The sequence below is a fragment of the Dunckerocampus dactyliophorus genome, chromosome 18 (genome assembly GCF_027744805.1).
Source record: "Dunckerocampus dactyliophorus isolate RoL2022-P2 chromosome 18, RoL_Ddac_1.1, whole genome shotgun sequence".
NCBI lineage: Eukaryota > Metazoa > Chordata > Actinopteri > Syngnathiformes > Syngnathidae > Dunckerocampus > Dunckerocampus dactyliophorus.
In genome coordinates, this window is record NC_072836.1 from 1,962,386 (window position 1) to 1,980,035 (window position 17,650).

At 48.1% G+C, this 17,650-nt stretch overlaps 2 protein-coding genes across 6 annotated transcripts; one reads left to right on the top strand and one right to left on the bottom strand.

The window, feature by feature from the left end:
* The first annotated feature begins 182 nt into the window (after positions 1 to 182).
* On the top strand, positions 183 to 13,801 carry radil2a (Ras association and DIL domains 2a). 5 transcript variants are annotated; one of them, XM_054760151.1, is made up of 16 exons: positions 183 to 553; positions 1,205 to 1,540; positions 1,667 to 1,902; positions 2,554 to 2,870; positions 6,022 to 6,684; positions 7,200 to 7,237; positions 7,305 to 7,459; positions 7,531 to 7,643; positions 8,715 to 8,934; positions 9,004 to 9,176; positions 10,340 to 10,484; positions 10,694 to 10,842; positions 10,910 to 11,174; positions 13,115 to 13,209; positions 13,279 to 13,418; positions 13,490 to 13,801. In XM_054760151.1, the coding sequence occupies exons 1-16, from the start codon at positions 501 to 503 to the stop codon at positions 13,581 to 13,583; spliced, it is 3,192 nt and encodes a 1,063-aa protein (XP_054616126.1). In that variant the 5' UTR covers positions 183 to 500; the 3' UTR covers positions 13,584 to 13,801. The 5 variants fall into 5 exon arrangements, with proteins under 5 accessions (XP_054616126.1, XP_054616127.1, XP_054616125.1 ...); XM_054760150.1 differs by having other exon boundaries at positions 201 to 836; positions 7,308 to 7,459; XM_054760148.1 differs by having other exon boundaries at positions 202 to 836.
* LOC129171472 (uncharacterized) lies at positions 13,323 to 17,435 on the bottom strand. The gene is made up of 7 exons (XM_054760153.1): positions 17,389 to 17,435; positions 15,275 to 16,792; positions 15,110 to 15,203; positions 14,944 to 15,029; positions 14,734 to 14,863; positions 14,522 to 14,651; positions 13,323 to 14,424 (listed from the first exon to the last, which is right to left on the bottom strand). Exons 2-5 carry the CDS (start codon positions 16,781 to 16,783, stop codon positions 14,825 to 14,827), a joined length of 1,728 nt encoding a protein of 575 aa, XP_054616128.1. The 5' UTR covers positions 16,784 to 16,792; positions 17,389 to 17,435; the 3' UTR covers positions 13,323 to 14,424; positions 14,522 to 14,651; positions 14,734 to 14,824.
* Between the last annotated feature and the right edge of the window lie 215 nt (positions 17,436 to 17,650).

Consider the following 17,650-nt stretch of genomic DNA (forward strand, 5'->3'; position numbering starts at 1 on the left):
CACCAATAATATCCTAAAGCGGCAATTCTCTGGCTAGAATTGTGTGTAAATTGTGTAAATTGTGTTTACATGGCGGACAAACGGACAGACGGCTTTCGCTGACTGTTCCTGGGACAGTCATCTTTGGCAGTTATCGTTTCTGACCACTGGATGGCGCTGTGAGACAAAGACTTGTTTCTAAATCAACATTAAATACAGGTGAAAAAGTAAAAGGCGTCATTCGAAACACACAAGAAAGGCAATACAAGAAAAAAAATTTGAAACCACCTACACATGGCAGCTCAATCATATTTACACCTTATTTTAAGTCAACGTTACAAATGACCAGCACGACTCGCGCGTGCGTGTACCACTTTCTTCCCGCCTCCTCTTGGGCTCGTGCGTGTGATGCTGCAGTGACGTCACCAAAGGGGCTCTGGCTCGAGGCGGCGGCAGGTTGAGTACAGTCATCAGTGGTCTTCTTCTTAACCGGACCTTTTTCGGGACCAGCGCGGCCCAACATGGACACACGCCGGTCGCTGACTTTTCCTGTCTTCCATAATCATCTCCCCATGTGAGGAAAAGTTATGAAGTTATTGAATTTGTGAGGGTGTGTCGTCATTACGCTAGTCTTGTGCCAGCCAGGAGGGACAAGTTGCGTCCTTGGTGATGTTGTCTTCGTAGGACATTTTGGATGATAATGCTGCTAGAAGCTTCCAGAGACTTTTTTGGAGAAAGATGATTAGCGAAGAGAGAAGCAGCCAGGTCAATAAACAAGCTGTAGTGGGTTTGTTGATCCGCTCCCCCAAAAAGAGACTGGTCCAACTGGGCCGGAAAGCCAGCAATGGATCAGCACAGTAAGTCGTATGAATACTGTACTGTCTTTGTACTAGTACTGTATGGATTGCTCCTACAGGTGCTTCACTAGAACTGAATGTGGAATTTAAAATGTCATTTAGCATTGATGTAAGACACTGCAACCACAGGAAGTTGTTGAATTCAACTTAAATGTGTGTGAAGTTGTAAACTACAGTAGTAAGTACTATATGTGACAGGGGAGTGTCCCAACTCCTTGTATACATTCCTAAAGTTATTTTAGGAGTCTGACGCCTCCTCTTTGTCTTCTATGCAACTCATTTGAGACAAAGATTTAGAAATGTACTTATGAAGTCAGGAGTATCTTCATTGAGCAAATGTTGCAGACTATCTTCTGTTTCTGTATCAGGTCCAACAGCTCGGTCAGCACCGTCCGCTCCACAGAGAGCACAGGGGTCCGGCAGCCCGCTAAGTCCAAAATCCGCCGCCACAACAACCGCCTCTCAAGCGTTTTCAACCGCAGTCCCAACCTGAGGGATGGCGCTCGCCGCAGCCCCGCACCCGGCCACCCGGGACAAGAGCAGCTCCAGGCAGAAGATGATCCGGCTGAGCTGTCCTGCCAGGTGTCTGTCCCGGGGATCCTGAAGATCTTTGGCAGCGACATCTGCCAGGGGACCAACTACAAGAGTGTCTTGGCCACCACGCAGTCCAGCTCTAAAGAACTGGTGAAAGAAGCTCTGGACAGGTCAGACAGAGTTGTGAAAATGTAACAAATAAACGTTAGATTTCAGTGATGAGTGTATAAAACATTAGTGTTTTCCGCACATTCATGTAGTTGTGGTGGCCCTCCACAAATGTTGTTGATGTGCAGGTACTGTCTGGAAAAAGAGGATGCCTGTGACTACGTGTTGTGCGACGTGATTGGCCAGACAAGTGGTGAGACCAAGTGGAGGCGGGAATGCTTCCGTGTGGTGGGGGACAACGAGAAGCCCCTGGTGCTGCAGTCATTGTGGAAACCTAAAGAAGGTTTCTCCAGACGCTTTGAAATCCAGCGGAGGTCCAGCGTGGAGGAGCAGAGCTTGAAGGAGCGGGACACGGTGACAGCAGGTACTTGCATAGCAGTCGCCAGCGCGCTCCATCAGTGGACGTCTGCAGCGGTGGTGGGGGTTAAGGGAAGACGCTTTGTCAGCCCTTATTGCAGCCTTCATTGTCCTTCTTATCTTGGCTGGAGGAGCTCATGGATGTCGGCCATGTGAGACAAAAAGCTGCTCTTATCTTTGTTTACGACAGCCACCCATTAAAACCCACTAAGAAGCTCCGCCCACTGACCACCCGCTGTCTCGTATTCCTTTCACTTCACTTCCTGCTCACAAGAGTTACCTCACTTCTCAGGACTGAAGTGTTGGTTTCTGCTGGTGTTGAAGAACTTTATCTTTTTTAAGCCCCTTTGTCACTTGTGTCTACTATACATCAAAAGTTTAAAATTATATTTGGGAACATCCTCCAGCAGGACTGTGGAGAAAGGAAGTCTGGCTGAATGAAAGAAATATGACTCTGACATCATGCTATTTAAGAACAAAGAAAAGATTAGTTTCTGTTCTTTGCTGAGGGTCCCAGTAGAAGACAGCATGAAAACACAGCCAATGCTAGCGACTGTGTGCTATGGACATGTCATTCTCACCCCATCCACGCTGATGGCATGTTGTCTTGGCAAGCACAAAGAGCTAACATCTTGTCTCATGTCTTCTGTGGAGTCAGGCATCAACGCTCAGGCCCGGAAGCTGCAGAAGAACCGCTCCAGAGCCACCTCGCTCTTTGTGGACGGGAGCGTGGAGGATGTGGACGGGCTGGACTTCTGGAGAAGCTTGAGTGAGATGGACCTGAGCAGCATGGGGAAGGAGGCCAGCGCAGACCTCAGAGAGGAGCAGCAGACCGAGGCGGACAAGGTGGTGGCGAGGCTTGACATGGAGAAGGAGGAGACGGAGAGCAGCGATGACAACAGCACTCAGTATTCCATTCATCCACCTTTTGACTTCCCCTACTTCCTGCTCCTGCACGGCTACTGCCACAGACAGGTGAGCTCCTGTGTGTATTTGTGTGTGTGTGTGTGTTTTGGGGGTAATGATGTCATCGTGTACTTTGCAAATCAAAATTTTCTAATTTTGCCTCTTCACTTAACTTTATTTCAACATATCAACTACTAAATCATGCTGTTTCATGCTTGAATTGGCCCATTAGTAAAATAAACTATGCATATTCAAGCACATTTTACATATTTCTTTGCTAAACAAAGCATTTTCAAACATAAAAATGGCTAAATGAAGTAAAACACAAATATAAGACATGAAGAAGACTTCAAGCATTCAATATCTACACTGGTCTCTAGGTAGCAGTAGGTGAAACATACAAGTGTCAAACTTGATGGCTGGAACAACAGGATTTTATTGCAGCTTTGAATGATCTCACAACAGGCACAACAATAATAACATAATATTCATTCCATTTCATTTTCCTCCGCTTATCTGGGTCCGGGTCGCGGGGGCAGCCGTCTTAGTAGGGAAGCCCAGACTTCCCGGTCCCTGACCACCTCCTCCAGCTCCACTGGGAGGACACCAAGGCGTTCCCAGGCCAGCTGTGAGACATAATCCCTCCAGTGTGTCCTAGGTCTTCCCCGGAGCCTTCTCCCGGCTGGGCATGCCCGAAACACCTCACCATTCTTTCGGTCACGACCCAAGGCTCATGACCATAGGTGAGGGTGGGAACATAGATCGAACGGTAAATTGAGACCTTTGCCTTCTGGCTCAGCCCTCTCTTCACCACGACGGTCCGCCTATCGACCTCAGCTGGAACAAGACCCCGAGATACTTGAACTCCTCCACCTGGGACAGGATCTCATTCCCAACCCGGAGGGAGCAATCCACCCTTTTCCGACTGAGAACCATGGTCTCAGATTTCATAATAATAAAAACATAATAATCAGAATGATAATAACACACGCTTGCTGTTTCGGCCATACTCCAGCGAAAACTCAACTCTGAACCCTCAACGTCACTTCCTGTCCACGCGTACAGACCACATTTATTTCAACATACACAAGCATCTTATTTTCTCTTATTCATATTGGGTAATAGGAGTGTAAAGGTGACTATAGTGGTGTTATTTCATGTCTATAGGGCTCCAATAATGTTAAAAAGCGAATTTAGAAGGTGGTAAACAGTTTTTTTATGCTATAACTGCGAAAATATTCCGTTCATGAATAAGGAATCCTACTTGGCAGAAATTCACTTTTCACGGTCGGGTCTGGAACCGATTAACCGGCATAAACAAGGGATTACTGTAAATCCCTTTTGTATAGGATGCTATGCATATATACCGGTGCCATTCTAAACCACTTCAATCCCAGGAGACCCTCATCCTTTTGAGAGCCTCTCCGTTTTAGTTTGTTGCTACAGGGGTGTGATTATTCGCGAAATGTAGCGGCAAAATTGCTAAGTCGGCAACACGGATCCCTCCTGCCACATCTTCTTATTCTCTTGCATACTAGGTGTGTATGAGGTACATTCACAGACAGTTATGAGGGTGAGCAGGTAGCACCAAATCTATTTATGGCGGTCCAAATCTATTTGTGGCCGGGCGCCACATAAATGAAAGTATCGGTAGCACTGCAAGGGAGACACAGTCAAGAGGCGGTGCTTGCCTTGCTGTCTGTCTGTTGATTTTGTCAGATGAAAGTTGACATCATCCAGTTAGGACAGGAAGGGTGAAGGTCAACACAAGCTGACAAAGACACACTGCAGGTGTCTTGTTGACAAGCTGAGACAGAAAATCCACTCAGCAGTCCTCACGAGACTTCAGGATTAGAAGGACTGTGAGGGACAGGAAGACCTCTTGTCCTTCATCTAGGGGAAGTCAGCGTCATTTGAAACACACAAGAAAGTCAACACAAGAACTAAAGGTTTAGAAAACCACCTACACATGGCAGCTCAGTCATATTTACTGTTAAGAACGACGTAGCCGGTGATTGGACCCCAATGCAGGGATGACACAAAAATCCAAGGTGTATATGAGAAGTTTTGATACACAGGGCACGCTCCCACGGGGTGGAAGAACACATACAAAAAAAAATAAAGTACAAAATAAAACTACCAGGCGAAGCCACACTAGAGAACGAAAGGCGCTGCTGGAAAAAGCCAAGCAGGAAAAGAATCTAACAAAAAATACTAGCGAAGTAAAAAAGCAAAAAGCTAACCAAGAATGCTAGAACAACAAATGGAGCTGCTGGAGTAAGCCAAGCTGAGCAAAGTACTTATGTAGAATGCTAGTAGAGCAAGTGTCTAGAAAGCTGGCTACACACATGGAAGCGCAACATTAAGCAATGGTTGAGTGAAGACAAAGTAACAATCTGGCAACAGGAGAGTCTCCCAGCAAGGCTGAAGAAGGTCTGATGATTGTCTCAGGTGTGCCCAGGTGGCTCCGCCCCAGCAGGACCAGCAGCGCACTGCAATAGAAAGCAGATAGGAGGCAGCAGAGCTGCTCCAGCAGAACATGACATTTGCACCTTTATTTTAAATCAACATTACAAATGGCCAGCATGACTTGCGCGTATGTGAGCCACTTGCTTCCAGCATCCTCGCGGGCTTGTGCGCGTGATGCTGCAGTGATGTCACCAAAGGGGCTCTGGCCCGAGGTGGCAACAGGTTGAGTACAGTCATCAGTTGTCTTCTTCTGGACCAGACCTTTTTTGGGACCGGCTTAGCCCAACATGGACACACACTGGTCTCTGCCTATGTGGAGGAGGAGAAGGAGGAGGAGGAGGAAGGGTGAGCAGGAGCGCTCAGACATGCACACACACACACACACACACACACACACACACACAGATAAACCTGATTAAACGCGGGTGAGTTATTCTTAGAGGACGTGAGCTCCCTCTGTAGGGGAGGGGCTCTCTACATGTGGCGCTGCAGTGACCCTGAGGTCAGGGCATCCCAGTTGTCTCGCCAGCAAGTTCTTCCATTCCTGCTTTACCTTCCTCACCTGCCAGCTGAGTGGCTCAGCTTCCAGTGTGTTACATCATATGACTCCTTGGAAACTCCTTGAGGAAAGGTTTTCAGGCCAGCAAGATGAAGATTCCCAAAAAAAGAGAGGAATGCTGGCTGTCATGTAATGTACGGATGGAGTGGCTTGATGATCAGCTGTGCTTTGAAGGAAGTGTTGTTGTTGCAGGATTTCATCATCTACCTGATGAGCGGCAGCAGCACGGTGCTGGGCTGCTGCAGGGAACACTGCAACGGAGATGATGAGGAGAGCTTAAAAGTGGACATCTTGCTCTTCGCTCCTGACGTGTTTCCTCAGCACTGCTGTGTCAAACGCATGGACTCGGCCGGGGAGCCCAAAAAGACGGTGACCGTGCTGAAACCCCTCCACGGCGCCCTTGTCACCAGAAATGGTTTTGTCCTGAAGGAGGAGTCCGAGCTCCACCCTGGCGACCTGGTGGGCTTAGGGGAGCACTACTTGTTCATGTTTAAAGATCCCACCAGTGCAGCAGGACGCCTGGAAACCCCTCCTTGGATGAGAAGACTGTGTCCCAGCTCAGACACTCATCCGTCATCCACCTGTCAATCATGCAGCTCACCTCCCACCATCAACACACATGCTTTCCCGCCTCACTGCAGCGACCCTCAGGTTCTGCTAAGCTATGAGCTTGAGCAGGAGGAAAAAGTCCTGCAAGAGATCATGAATATGTTGGAGCCCAGTGGACCAGCACCAAAGCTGACAGCTGCCTTCCTGCTCAGCCTCTGCATCCAACACTCCGCCTCCACCTTCCAGCTGAGTCACTTCCGACAGCTGCTGCTACGCATTGCAGCACGCATCCAGCACGTTGTCTGGGTGAGTACGCCAAGCCCACATGATGCTCATCACATACTGTAGCACCATGCCATGTGTTCTTCAGGACTGCAATCGATTTAATCATAATGATGTAATTGTCTCATTTGCATAACTGGCTATGATGCAAAACAAACAGGTTTACAACTACAAATGAATTTTTGGTGTGTCACTAAACAAGCAAGACACCAATGGGGGAGGGGCCCACAGCAGAACCCGCTGCTCGTTGAGAAGAGCAATCTGTGCTTTCATGTCAGAAAAGTCTCTTCACTAGATTTGTTGCTAGTTGCTGTAATTAAAAAAAGAGTATGATGAGCAATCTGATTGCTTGTTAAACATAGTAACTATGTCGATAAGTTGCGAGGTTACACTGATCCCTCCTGCTACATCGTCAATCTCTGGCAGACTAGGTGTGTTATAATGTGTTTATAAGTGAGGACAAACGGTAGCGCCAAATCTATTTGTAAATAAATGACACTATGAGAAACACTGCAGTGACATAAGTTGATGTGTGACAGGACAAGACCAAGGAGCTTGCAAGGATGCAGACAGAAAGGTGAGCAGACTAAGTTGCAAAGTCAAAGGAAAGTAGAAGCTTGATCTCACATTGTTTGCCTTCTTAGCAGTGCTGAAGGGAAGCTCCTCCTCAGAACTCAAGAGCTGATGTCAGGCCTGCGGCCATTGGCCCTTTGGATGGCCAACTCCATCGAGTTGCTGTACTTCATCCAGCACAGAGTCCCTCAGCTCATGGCCTGGAGGCGGGACCAGAACCAGCAAGGTGAGCCAGGACCGTCCACATCAACCCAAACACTGCACCACTGTGCCTGTCACTCACACTCATGGACACAGGTCTGAGGGACGAGGATGTGTCCTGCACCCGCTCAGCCTGTGAGGAGGCCATGACGGTCCTGGAGGAGGTCATCATGTTCACCTTCCAGCAGTCTGTCTACTATCTCACCAAGGTGACACACACACATGCACACGCACACACACAATGTGAAGCAGGAAGGTGGACTGTGTCAACATGACAGTGAAAGATAACACCATGGAAACACTAAGTCCTGTTAGTGTCCCTCTGGAAAGCCTTGTAGATAGTACTGTCCTTTCCATGAGAACACAAACACACCATCACAGCATGAGAACTCTCCTCACCACACAACACAATCAATTTCCAGGTGAAAAATGTGTATTTTGCATGGAGACATGGCTACGGTTTAAGTCTGCATATTCATTTCTTACCAAATTGAAGGGGAAAGTTTAATAATTATGATAAGGCAGTACAAAAATACATACAACCAAAGATAAAGCCTCCTTTTCAGGGTTAGGTTTTTGCGGGAATTGGAACAGCAATATAAATGAAATCTTCGAGATGAAACACTCTTAATGCAAAAAATAATCATCAAACTTACTTATTTGTTCATATGATGTACACAGAGCAATGAGCAGCTTCATGCTTCTGCTCCCTTCTCCTTGCACCGTGAGGTGTTCAGGCTCACTCGTAGTTTTGAGTGTTAGGCGCTAATTATTTTTCATTTTAATTCAAATACCCCCCATGACAATACCCACTCTAGTCCAACCTCTCATTCACTCACTCAATGGTTGAGAGCTGTGTCCCAAAACTTTTGTCCAAACTGTATCCTGTAACTGTACTGCACACACACACACACACACACACACACACACACACACAGACAATGTGTTGTGTTTCCAGAGAGGAAGACAAAGTGTGCAGGAGAGGAAAGGGAGGGAGGAGAGGTTCATTTCCTGTCATGAATGAGCAAAAGTTCTGCGAAAGATAAGAAAGCAGATTTAGAAATGAGTCAGGAGGTGTGGAAGCTTGAACGTGGCGTCCTCCTCTGGTCTCCAAGGCGACAGCGCCTGTCCCCTGTGTAAAAGCTGTGCTGATGTCATGCGTGGAACAATGGAGAGCAGAAGAAGCACCGTGAGCAGTCATGACACACTCTCACTCCTCTCCCACCCCCGCCTCCACACAATTCCAGAGAAGGTTCTAGAAAGGTGTCATCATTCCACAGAGTATGTACTCAGCTCTGCCGGCGCTGCTGGACGGGAACCCCTTCTCTGAGAGTGGACAACTGCGAGTGCCGGACGGGCTGAGCAGCATCCTGGATCTCCTGCAGGAAGCTCTGCAGCTGTTCAGCAGCTTCCAGGTGCACCCAGACATCTGCTTGCAGCTGTGCGCCTACCTCTTCTTCTTCATCAACGCCTCGCTCTTCAATGCGCTCATGGAGAGAGGTAGCAGTTAAACCAAAGATGCTAACACTCCATCAGCACGGATGATGATGATGATGATGATGATGGCAGGGTCCGTGGTTGGGTTCTACCAGTGGTCTCGAGGTGTCCAGATGCGGGCCAACTTGGACCTGCTGATGGACTGGGTCCACAGCGTCAATCTGGGCGACGTGGCCAGCGACTTCTTCCAGAAGCTTTCTGCTGCCATCAACCTGCTGGCTACGCCCAAAGAAACTCTCCTGCAGGTCAGCTGGCATATGTCATATTTCATATATTAGCACATGCTAGCAGCTCAGATCTTTCTCTACACACTGCTTCCTGTCTGCTACACACACCAGGACATGATGTCATCCTTTAAAGTCATTAAGGCGTTGCTCCAGGACACCAGCAGGTTGCTCGCTGCTTTTTGTTTGTTGACGTGAGAGCAAGTGAGGGAAACATCTGGACTCTCAGCAGTGCTCTGAGCCAGGAGGGATGTGGTGGAGACCCAAAGTTATTCTGGGACCTTATAATCAATGCTGACAGTTTCCAACTATGTGCACCACTTCTTCTTCTGTCACCAGCACAACTCACTCAGCTCCCTGTCATGTGACCGTACTCTTTATTATTCATATACAGTACCATTCATGTAGTTTGACACCAATAATCAACATTTAACACGTCACACTACACTCTATTCACACAACACATAAGAATCCATTTCTAGTCAAAGGATGGTAGATATACACCTGCCATATTTTTTATTCATAAAAAAAGTTTATATTTGGTCAAATAATATTGTGCGGTATATAATGTCCATCCATCCATTCTCTATGCCGCTTATCCTCACTAGGGTATGCTGGAGCCTAATAATATACAATAATATGATAAAAAATAAAGTTGATCAAAACATTGTTTCATCAAATACATATACGTAACATTTTTCACACCACACATATTCAGTGTCTCCCACAGGACTGCAATTTATCTGTGGTGGTGATGGCTCGCAACAAGTGAGCAAAAAACATCCATCCATCCGTTTTCTATGCCACTTATCGTCACGCGGGGATATGCTGGAGCCTATGCAAAACAAGTTTAAAATACAAACAAACTTTATTTCTGCTTTATTTTTGTCATTTTCTAACATCACAAACAGGACGGAGCCGTCTGTGAGTGCTATTCCAGGGAGGGTAAGGGGGCACAGCGGTACCCACTGCTAGTTGAGAAGAACGATACGTGCTTTCATGTCCCACTCTCCAGACCGTTGCTTATTGTGTAGTAGAAGTGTACTTCTGATTGAAAGATTGCGTCTTATTAGCTGTTAGAAGGCTAAAAGGCTGATGCCAAGCGTTCGGAAATGTTTGGAAGTACGTGACGTGTGTTGGATGCATTTGAAGAGGAGGTGAGAAGATGTGTTTGGTGTTTGCAGGCGTCGTGGTCGTCTTTGAGGGCGGAGTTTTGCTCGTTAAACACGGCCCAGCTTCAGCACATGCTGACCCAGTACAACACGGGGAAGAACCGACCCAATAGGTGGAATCCTGAACCGGACCATGCGGAGGAGGCGGCCAGGACGGGTGAGTGTAATTGGACCACAGGCCAACACAGAACCATCACATGTTGCTAGCATGTCCCAACTTGATTGTATTCCTTATTGCCTGACGTCTAACACGACCAGAAACACAAGGTGTCATGTGACCACACATATTTTGTGAGGCAGCAAGATGGCGTCCATTGTTTGACAAACACTTCTTGTGCTGAGTCATGCTGAGCTCATTGTGTGCAGCAGACATCTTGGAGAACTTTGAGCAGCACCCCCCACTCATCCTCCCCAGCAGAACCTTCTTTTTGGACCCGGGAGGCAGCAGCAGCCGTGACCCCGCCCTCCTGGAGCAGCTGGCGCGTCTGAGAGCGGTCATAGGTCAGCACCAGGAGGTCAGTAGAAGAAGAGGAAGTGCGAAGATCTTCTGGTGTGTTCCTGACTGAAGTATCTCCTCCTCAGATCCTCTCAGCGTGCAGCAGAACCTGCCAAAGTCCAGTCCGCCAGGACCAGGACCCCCCCTCTCAGGCCACACCCACTGAGACCCCAGTTTGCCATGGTGACCTGATCAGCTGTCAGGAGGTTCTGATCCACAAATTGAAGAGTCTGCAACTTGACAGCCCAAAGAACCACCAGAAGAACCTTCATCTGGACCCCTCCTGCCTTCTGACACCGCCCAACACCCCCCAGGGCACACAGCTGGAGGCGGAGCTTCAGCAGGGTGCTGGTAAGATACACAGAAATGCACGCACACACACATTTGCACAGCATGACTAAGCAACGTCTTCCTTCCCAGACTTCAGTCAGCAGGTTGAGATTACAAACACAAACTTTTTTTCCTCCCAACCTTTCCTTCCAGCCAGCCAATCAGGTGGTCTTTAGCGGGGTCGCAGGTCACAGTGTCATGCGGGCTTCCTCTTGAACTGGGAATCTTCTAGAAGCTTCCTTCATCACTTTCACAGTCTGATGGAGAAAGCTTGTACTGTTAGCTAGCTTGTATGTAGCATTTTCTGTTAAGAAGGAAGAATCATAATCATAACCAATCATTCTAATAACGATAAGCCACAAAACCTCATGTCATTTGCATAACTGGCTGTGACGAGTGTGCACGTCATGTGCACATCATGTGCATGTCATGGGCACATCATGTGCAAAAAGTGAGCAAAAACCATGAAAAGCAAGACGGAGCTGCCTGTCAGTGCTTATAGATGGGGGAGGAGCATTAGGACCCGCTGCTCGCTGAGAAGAGCCATAAGTGCTTTCATGTTAGTCTCCAAAAGCGTCCAATAAGACCAGAAAAATATTATCTAGAGGGGTCTGAATACTCAATACATAAAAAAGATCACATTACTAAGCTGGCAACACAAATCCCTCCTGCTATGTGGTCTTCTTCTCTGGCACAGCAGGTGTGTTAAGATGCAGAGTTACCATGCCCTCTACTGTATGCAGTTGGCACTACAAGATACATTCATACGTCCTGTTGTAATATATAAACAAACTAGTAAATGTATGACAAACACTGAATAATAATTCTAATAACAACAACACCAATATTACTACTACTAATAATTGGATGTACTTTACAGATTTACAGCCCACTTAAGACTAACTGCTAACATTAGCTGACTAGCAGCTAACCCTCTTCACAAACAACTTTTGTTTCATCACATTAGTACTTCACACACACACATGCACACACGTGCGCACGCAGGATTGAAAGAGGTGTTGCATTGGCTATTAGTAATCATATAAAGTATGTGTAAGTAACCAGTAATGAAAAGGATAAACTACTTTTCAGACGTGATGATGAAAAGTGATATCATGAGTGGTGAGAGTTTGTTGATGAGGCGTCGTGCTCCCATGATGCTTTGCAGGCTGAACATTTTGCAAAGTGAACTAATCCTTTAATCAGCCAAGAATTACAGCGAGGTGCTGATGTCAGGACAGAAAAGAGCAGCGCCGTCCGTCATGGGAATTTACAGTCGGCTTGCTGCGTGGAATCTTAATCGGCCGCAGCTTTGTGTGGGGCGGGGGGCACACTGGCTGCATGCTGGGAAAGGCTGGGGGTGATGAGGGGAGGGGTCCTATGGGAACATGACCATTGCCTTTCCGCCACAAGAGGCAGCGTCCTCCCTGGGGGGGGGGGCATGTGTCAAAAATAGACATTGTTATGGGCGTATCAATCACTCTTCATTTTTCACCCTTCACTGGTGATCCTGGAACGTAACCCCCACGAAAAGCAGGGATCTACTGTATTATATTGGAGTCTTAACAGACTCAAAGTCCACAGTCTTGCACGGGTCAAAATTAAAAAATCCAGAACCACGCCATCCATCAATCATCGGGGGGAGGTGGACTGTGTCAAAGTTCTGCAGGTTATATTCCCTAGAAACACATGGGCTTCTCCCATTGCATTTTGGGTAAATTAGTCCAGTGTGTACTTTTAGAGTGGATACTCCATATTTCTTTGAATGCAAACCGTCTTCTACTGCTTCTTCATTGTGATGTGTGCACCTCCCAGTTACCCCCTGCAGAGCGGAGGGAGTACAGCATGAACGAACACATGTCGAGTTAGACTGCAAGCTTTGCTTTATTTGGAGGACCGCATGCGGCCCACAGGCCACCTGTTGAGTACCACTGATATTTACGCTTGTCTTTGTACCGCAGAAGAAGAAGAGAAAGAAGAAGAGAGGGAAGACGTGTTCACTGTGGAGATCCACAGAGGACCTCACGGTCTGGGCCTGGCACTCGTAGACGGCACGGTACGACCTCACACCGCCCCGACCAATCACGCGCGCCGTGTTTTGACGTCTTTTGTGTCCTTTGCGTAGAAGACGCCGCTGAGGATGAGCGGAATCTACGTTAAGTCTCTGGTTCCCGAGTCTCCCGCCGCGCTCTGTGAACGACTCAAGACGGGAGATCGGATTCTGGCGGTGAATGGCGTCAGCTTGGTGGGTCTGGAGTACAGCATGTAAGTACGCCGCCCAGATGGAGCGCCCCCTGCTGTGCTTTCCTTGTATTCACCTCAACTTTCCTCCACAGCGGCCGGGAGCTGATTCGCTCTTCAGGAGACTCGCTGAGACTCTTAGTGGCCAACATGGACGCCAACAAGAACTCACACTCCACCAAATGCTGAACAGGAAGTCAAGCCTGCTTCCTGCTTCCTCACACTTCCTGTTTCTCACACATGAAACAAAAAAAGTAATCCTACATGAAAAGTGTTCAAAGTTCATCTCAGTATTTTATATGGTTAAAAAGTTATTTTCCCGCTTTGTATTTATAAACTATTTTCACACATTGTAATATTTATACAAGTCTTCTTCTACATATAAATAAATCTTATTTTGTCTTTGACTTCCTGTGTCCATGTGGCAGCGGGCTGCTGTGGGTCATCAGGAATGTGGGCGGAGTGCCCGCGTGTGTCCGCACGCCACAAGTCTGTTTTATATATAAACATAAAATATATATATATATTTATAGACTGTGGCTTCTAACCACTAGTGTGTGTGTGTGTGTGTGTGTGTGCGCGTGCGTGCGTGCAGGGCACTTGCATGCAAACAAAATAAGAATAAAATCTTGGTCATGTTTGAGGTCAAATAAACACTAACATTCAAATAAAGCGGATGACCAAAAGAAACACTAATAGTACAAAAAGTAATATTCCAAGCTACTTGTACTATATGTCTCATGTATAAACTCAGTGTTCGAGGGCCACCTTGTGGCTGCTTGCAGTACTACCCCCAGCACACGTAAATAGCGAAACTTCTCCTTTATTTAAAAACATATCAAATAGTATTTAAAAACAAAATCATTCAAAAATGCTTTGTATTTCATTTTTTGCATGAAAGGCGATCGCCATGACCATGTGACATGATGGCATGTGAGGAAGAACTAACAAGAACCCTTGGGCGTCATCAACAAGTCCAAGTGGCTGGCCTCCAGGTTCCGATTGGGTCCCGCACAGCATGCTTCAGCACCTGAAGCAAAACGAAAGTTAATCATAAATAATCAAAAAAATGAAAGTAAATAAAAATTATGTTTTCTTGCAAAAAAACAAAAAGGTCAAATCTTTACCAGGAAGTTTGTCTTGTGCTCATGTGCATGTGCAAATGCATGTGCATGTCGCCTTCAATGACATCACAAAGCAGAAGGCGTGGTCAGAAAGGCTTCGCCCCCACCCCCCAGGGGAGGTCTGTGGAATGTTCTGGAAGAAAAAAAACCCAAAACACTTGAAATGTGAAAAGATTTAGCTTGGCCAATCTTAGTTACGCCAGTCATCTGATTACTTCCTGGATCGTCGTCATAATCGCTCCTATGTCACGTGACTCTCACGTCCCTCAAAAAACGCCGAGTCGGCTCCTCGTGGCGTGGTTGACGTCACCTGACGGATCGCCGCGTCGCTCGCCGTGACTCGCTCTGATGGAGTTGACACTTGAAGGTCAGAGGTTGTTACAGGAGATCATGAATCGGCAAAAAAAAAAAAAAAAGACGCTGACCTGTTTGTGCCTTTGAGGTTGCTGATGCTGCGTCATGTGATGCTGGCGACATCTCATGGACAAGTTGTCTTCGTTGAGGACGCAGCCTACACACACACACACACACGCACGTACACGCTGGTTAAACATGCACACACACATGCATGCTCATGTGCGCAGGCAGTACCTGAGTGTCGTGCACAGGTGTAGTGGTAGTTACGCATGCATCCTTTTTGGGAACATCCCATAATGGCGCCGGCTCTCTGGCACGCCGAGCACATCTGAAACAAGAAGCAGCGTCGCGTCAAAGAATAATGTCATGGCGAGCAGACGCCGTTTGACCCCGACTGACCGTGTGGCATGTGAGGCTGGCCGCCTCCTCCAAGCCGTACAGCTTCCCTCCAACCAGGAAGACGCCGGCGCTCCACACGCCGCAATCCTCGTGGATCCAACGCTCGCCTTCGCCACGGCTGGTTGAGGGGGCCTGGTCGGGATAGTAGGGTCCGTGGAGGTCGCCGAGGCCTTGGGCGTTGGTCACGTGCCCGCACAGGCAGCAGAGCGGTGTGGCAGGATCGGTGGCGGCGTGGCGAGCCAGATGGAAACAGGAAGTCTTGGGAAGGAAGCCGGAAGACGAGGCGGTGGGCATTTTCTGGCGTGCGTCCTGCGTCAGCTCGTCTTCTTGGTGGTTGACCACTGTGCAAAGATGGTGGCGCACGCGCACAACTGGACAGAAGTCCGAAGTCGCCGTTTTCTTCCTTTTTGGTTGTCTGACATTGATTAGTGCCTCTGGTGGCGAGAAGAGGGCAGGCGCTGCTCGCCGTCTCCGTCGTCTTCTTGTCGCAGCTGCCGCAGTCCTGCCTGCTCCGTGGCCCCGCCTACTATTTTCCGTCTGTTTGCGTCTGCGAGCAGTGAGCGGCCTCTGGTGTTCACGCTGGGGCTCCACCTCTGGCTGCGATGGGGGAGGAGCCTCCCTGCGGGCGCGAGGACAAGCATCATCGGAGCTGGACGAGCACAACGCGTATGTCATCACGCTGTCAGAGTCGCAGCTTTCATAGTAAATTCCCACCGCGTCTTTTTTCACGAGTCTTGTCAGGCGGTGACGAGGGGGGCGGGGCAAGGCAGGGCGCTTCCTGCGTCTGAGCTGAGTGGGCGGAGCTTGGACCTGCTCATTGTTCTCCAAACTTCTCTGACAGGAAAGACGTTTATTTTGTCTTTCTGGGGTCACCGGCGTAACGGGAACTTCCACCACGTCGCTGTCGTCGCTGGAGACGTCCACGCGAGAGTAAGCAGGGTCGGCATAAGTGGCGCTCAGGTCCGACAGGAGGACAATGGGTCTGGCGTGATGCGGCGGGATATCGGCCGAGCTGTCAGACGACTCCTCCGAGGACGAGCTGTCTCGACTCGGTGAGCTCGGAAGCTCGGCACGGCGGCAGTAGCCTCGCGCGTCGTCTGGTGAGGACGCGGCGGGCGACAGCGGTTCCAACGTGCGTCGCACGCCTTCGGCGACGAAGGAGGAGCACAAGAGTGGCTGTTTGGACGTGGACACCACGACGATGACGTCGGAGCTGCTGTCGCTGTCCTCCTCGCCGCTACTGTCCCCGTCGTCGGGCCCGTAGAAGCCGGAACACCACAGGTCGCCATGGACACCATCGTGGTAAAGGCCGGGAGCTAGCGTAGCGTTGGCATAGCTGCCTGACTCCACACCAGCGCCCTCATCAGGCTGCAGCGTGGTTCTGTTCCTGCAGGCAGCTTGGAGGTGAGGGCTCCCTGGGCGTCTGTGGTACCACTCTGGTTTCTTGGACAGGTCCGTGATGGGGGCGTGGCTTCTGGGCACCACAGAGAAGCTCTTAGACAGGTCCATCACTGAAAACTGTTTGTTTACAGTGAGTCAAGCTGCAGTAATACACAAAATAGAGGAGCAACTAAAACACTTTTTACCTAAGCTAATAACAAAGCGCTCTTGATTACTCTGTCAAAAAAAAACATTCCCAAATCATTGGCAATATAAACACGCCATTCAAATAAAACTTTGAGCAGCATCACCAAATTCCCAAACGTTAAAGATGATTTTACAAAGAAACGTCGTTTGTTACTGTTGACCATATTTAAACAAAGAAACGTCGTTTGTTATTGTTAACCACATTTAAAAGGTACGACGTTACAACGAATATTAAGAGTTAACTTGTTTGTTTTGTGTTACCAGAGGCTGCAGTGTTGACTCTTTCCTCCCCGTCACGGAACTCGGCCGCCGGCTTTACCTTACCTTAGTTTAGTTTAGCTTTAATCGCAGCATGCTAGCTGCCTAGCTAGCCTTAGCACGCACACGGCGCCGTTAAAAGTGATCTACGTGTTTGTTTGCATGACTAGCTGCCGTGTAGAAGACACGCTGAAAACATGAAGCAGGCATAAAGTAGACATGTTTTGTATTCATGTATTGATGTAGCATGCCGAGCTAATGCTAGCTACCTGACGGCAGCTGTCATCTTGGCGAAGTAAAGTTCCCCTCAAACACACGTTATCCAAACCGGAAAGTGAAAAGGCTTTCGAAGTAAATGTCAGATGTGAGCTACTAATAGTAAAATATGTGTGCCTGAAGGTTTTAACAAATTAACTTATTAATAAACCTATAGAAGACCTAAGTAATGTTACTTTAAGCTTATATTTAATGGCCTTCACATACTTTTATAAAACGTTGAACCTTTTGTTTAGAAACATCTGCCTGGAAGTC

What these genes read in the sequence shown, in the direction of transcription:
- radil2a (XM_054760148.1), top strand. Translation starts at nt 718, where the DNA reads ATGATTAGCGAAGAGAGAAGCAGCCAGGTCAATAAACAAGCTGTAGTG. An exon ending in CAATGCGCTCATGGAGAGAG is followed by an intron (nt 8,935 to 9,003) that starts GTAGCAGTTAAA and finishes TGATGATGGCAG; the next exon opens with GGTCCGTGGTTGGGTTCTAC. An exon ending in TGGCACTCGTAGACGGCACG is followed by an intron (nt 13,210 to 13,278) that starts GTACGACCTCAC and finishes TCCTTTGCGTAG; the next exon opens with AAGACGCCGCTGAGGATGAG.
- LOC129171472 (XM_054760153.1), bottom strand. Translation starts at nt 16,783, where the DNA reads ATGGACCTGTCTAAGAGCTTCTCTGTGGTGCCCAGAAGCCACGCCCCC. An exon ending in CCAGCCTCACATGCCACACG is followed by an intron (nt 15,204 to 15,274) that starts GTCAGTCGGGGT and finishes TTCTTGTTTCAG; the next exon opens with ATGTGCTCGGCGTGCCAGAG. An exon ending in AACCTCAAAGGCACAAACAG is followed by an intron (nt 14,864 to 14,943) that starts GTCAGCGTCTTT and finishes CAACTCCATCAG; the next exon opens with AGCGAGTCACGGCGAGCGAC.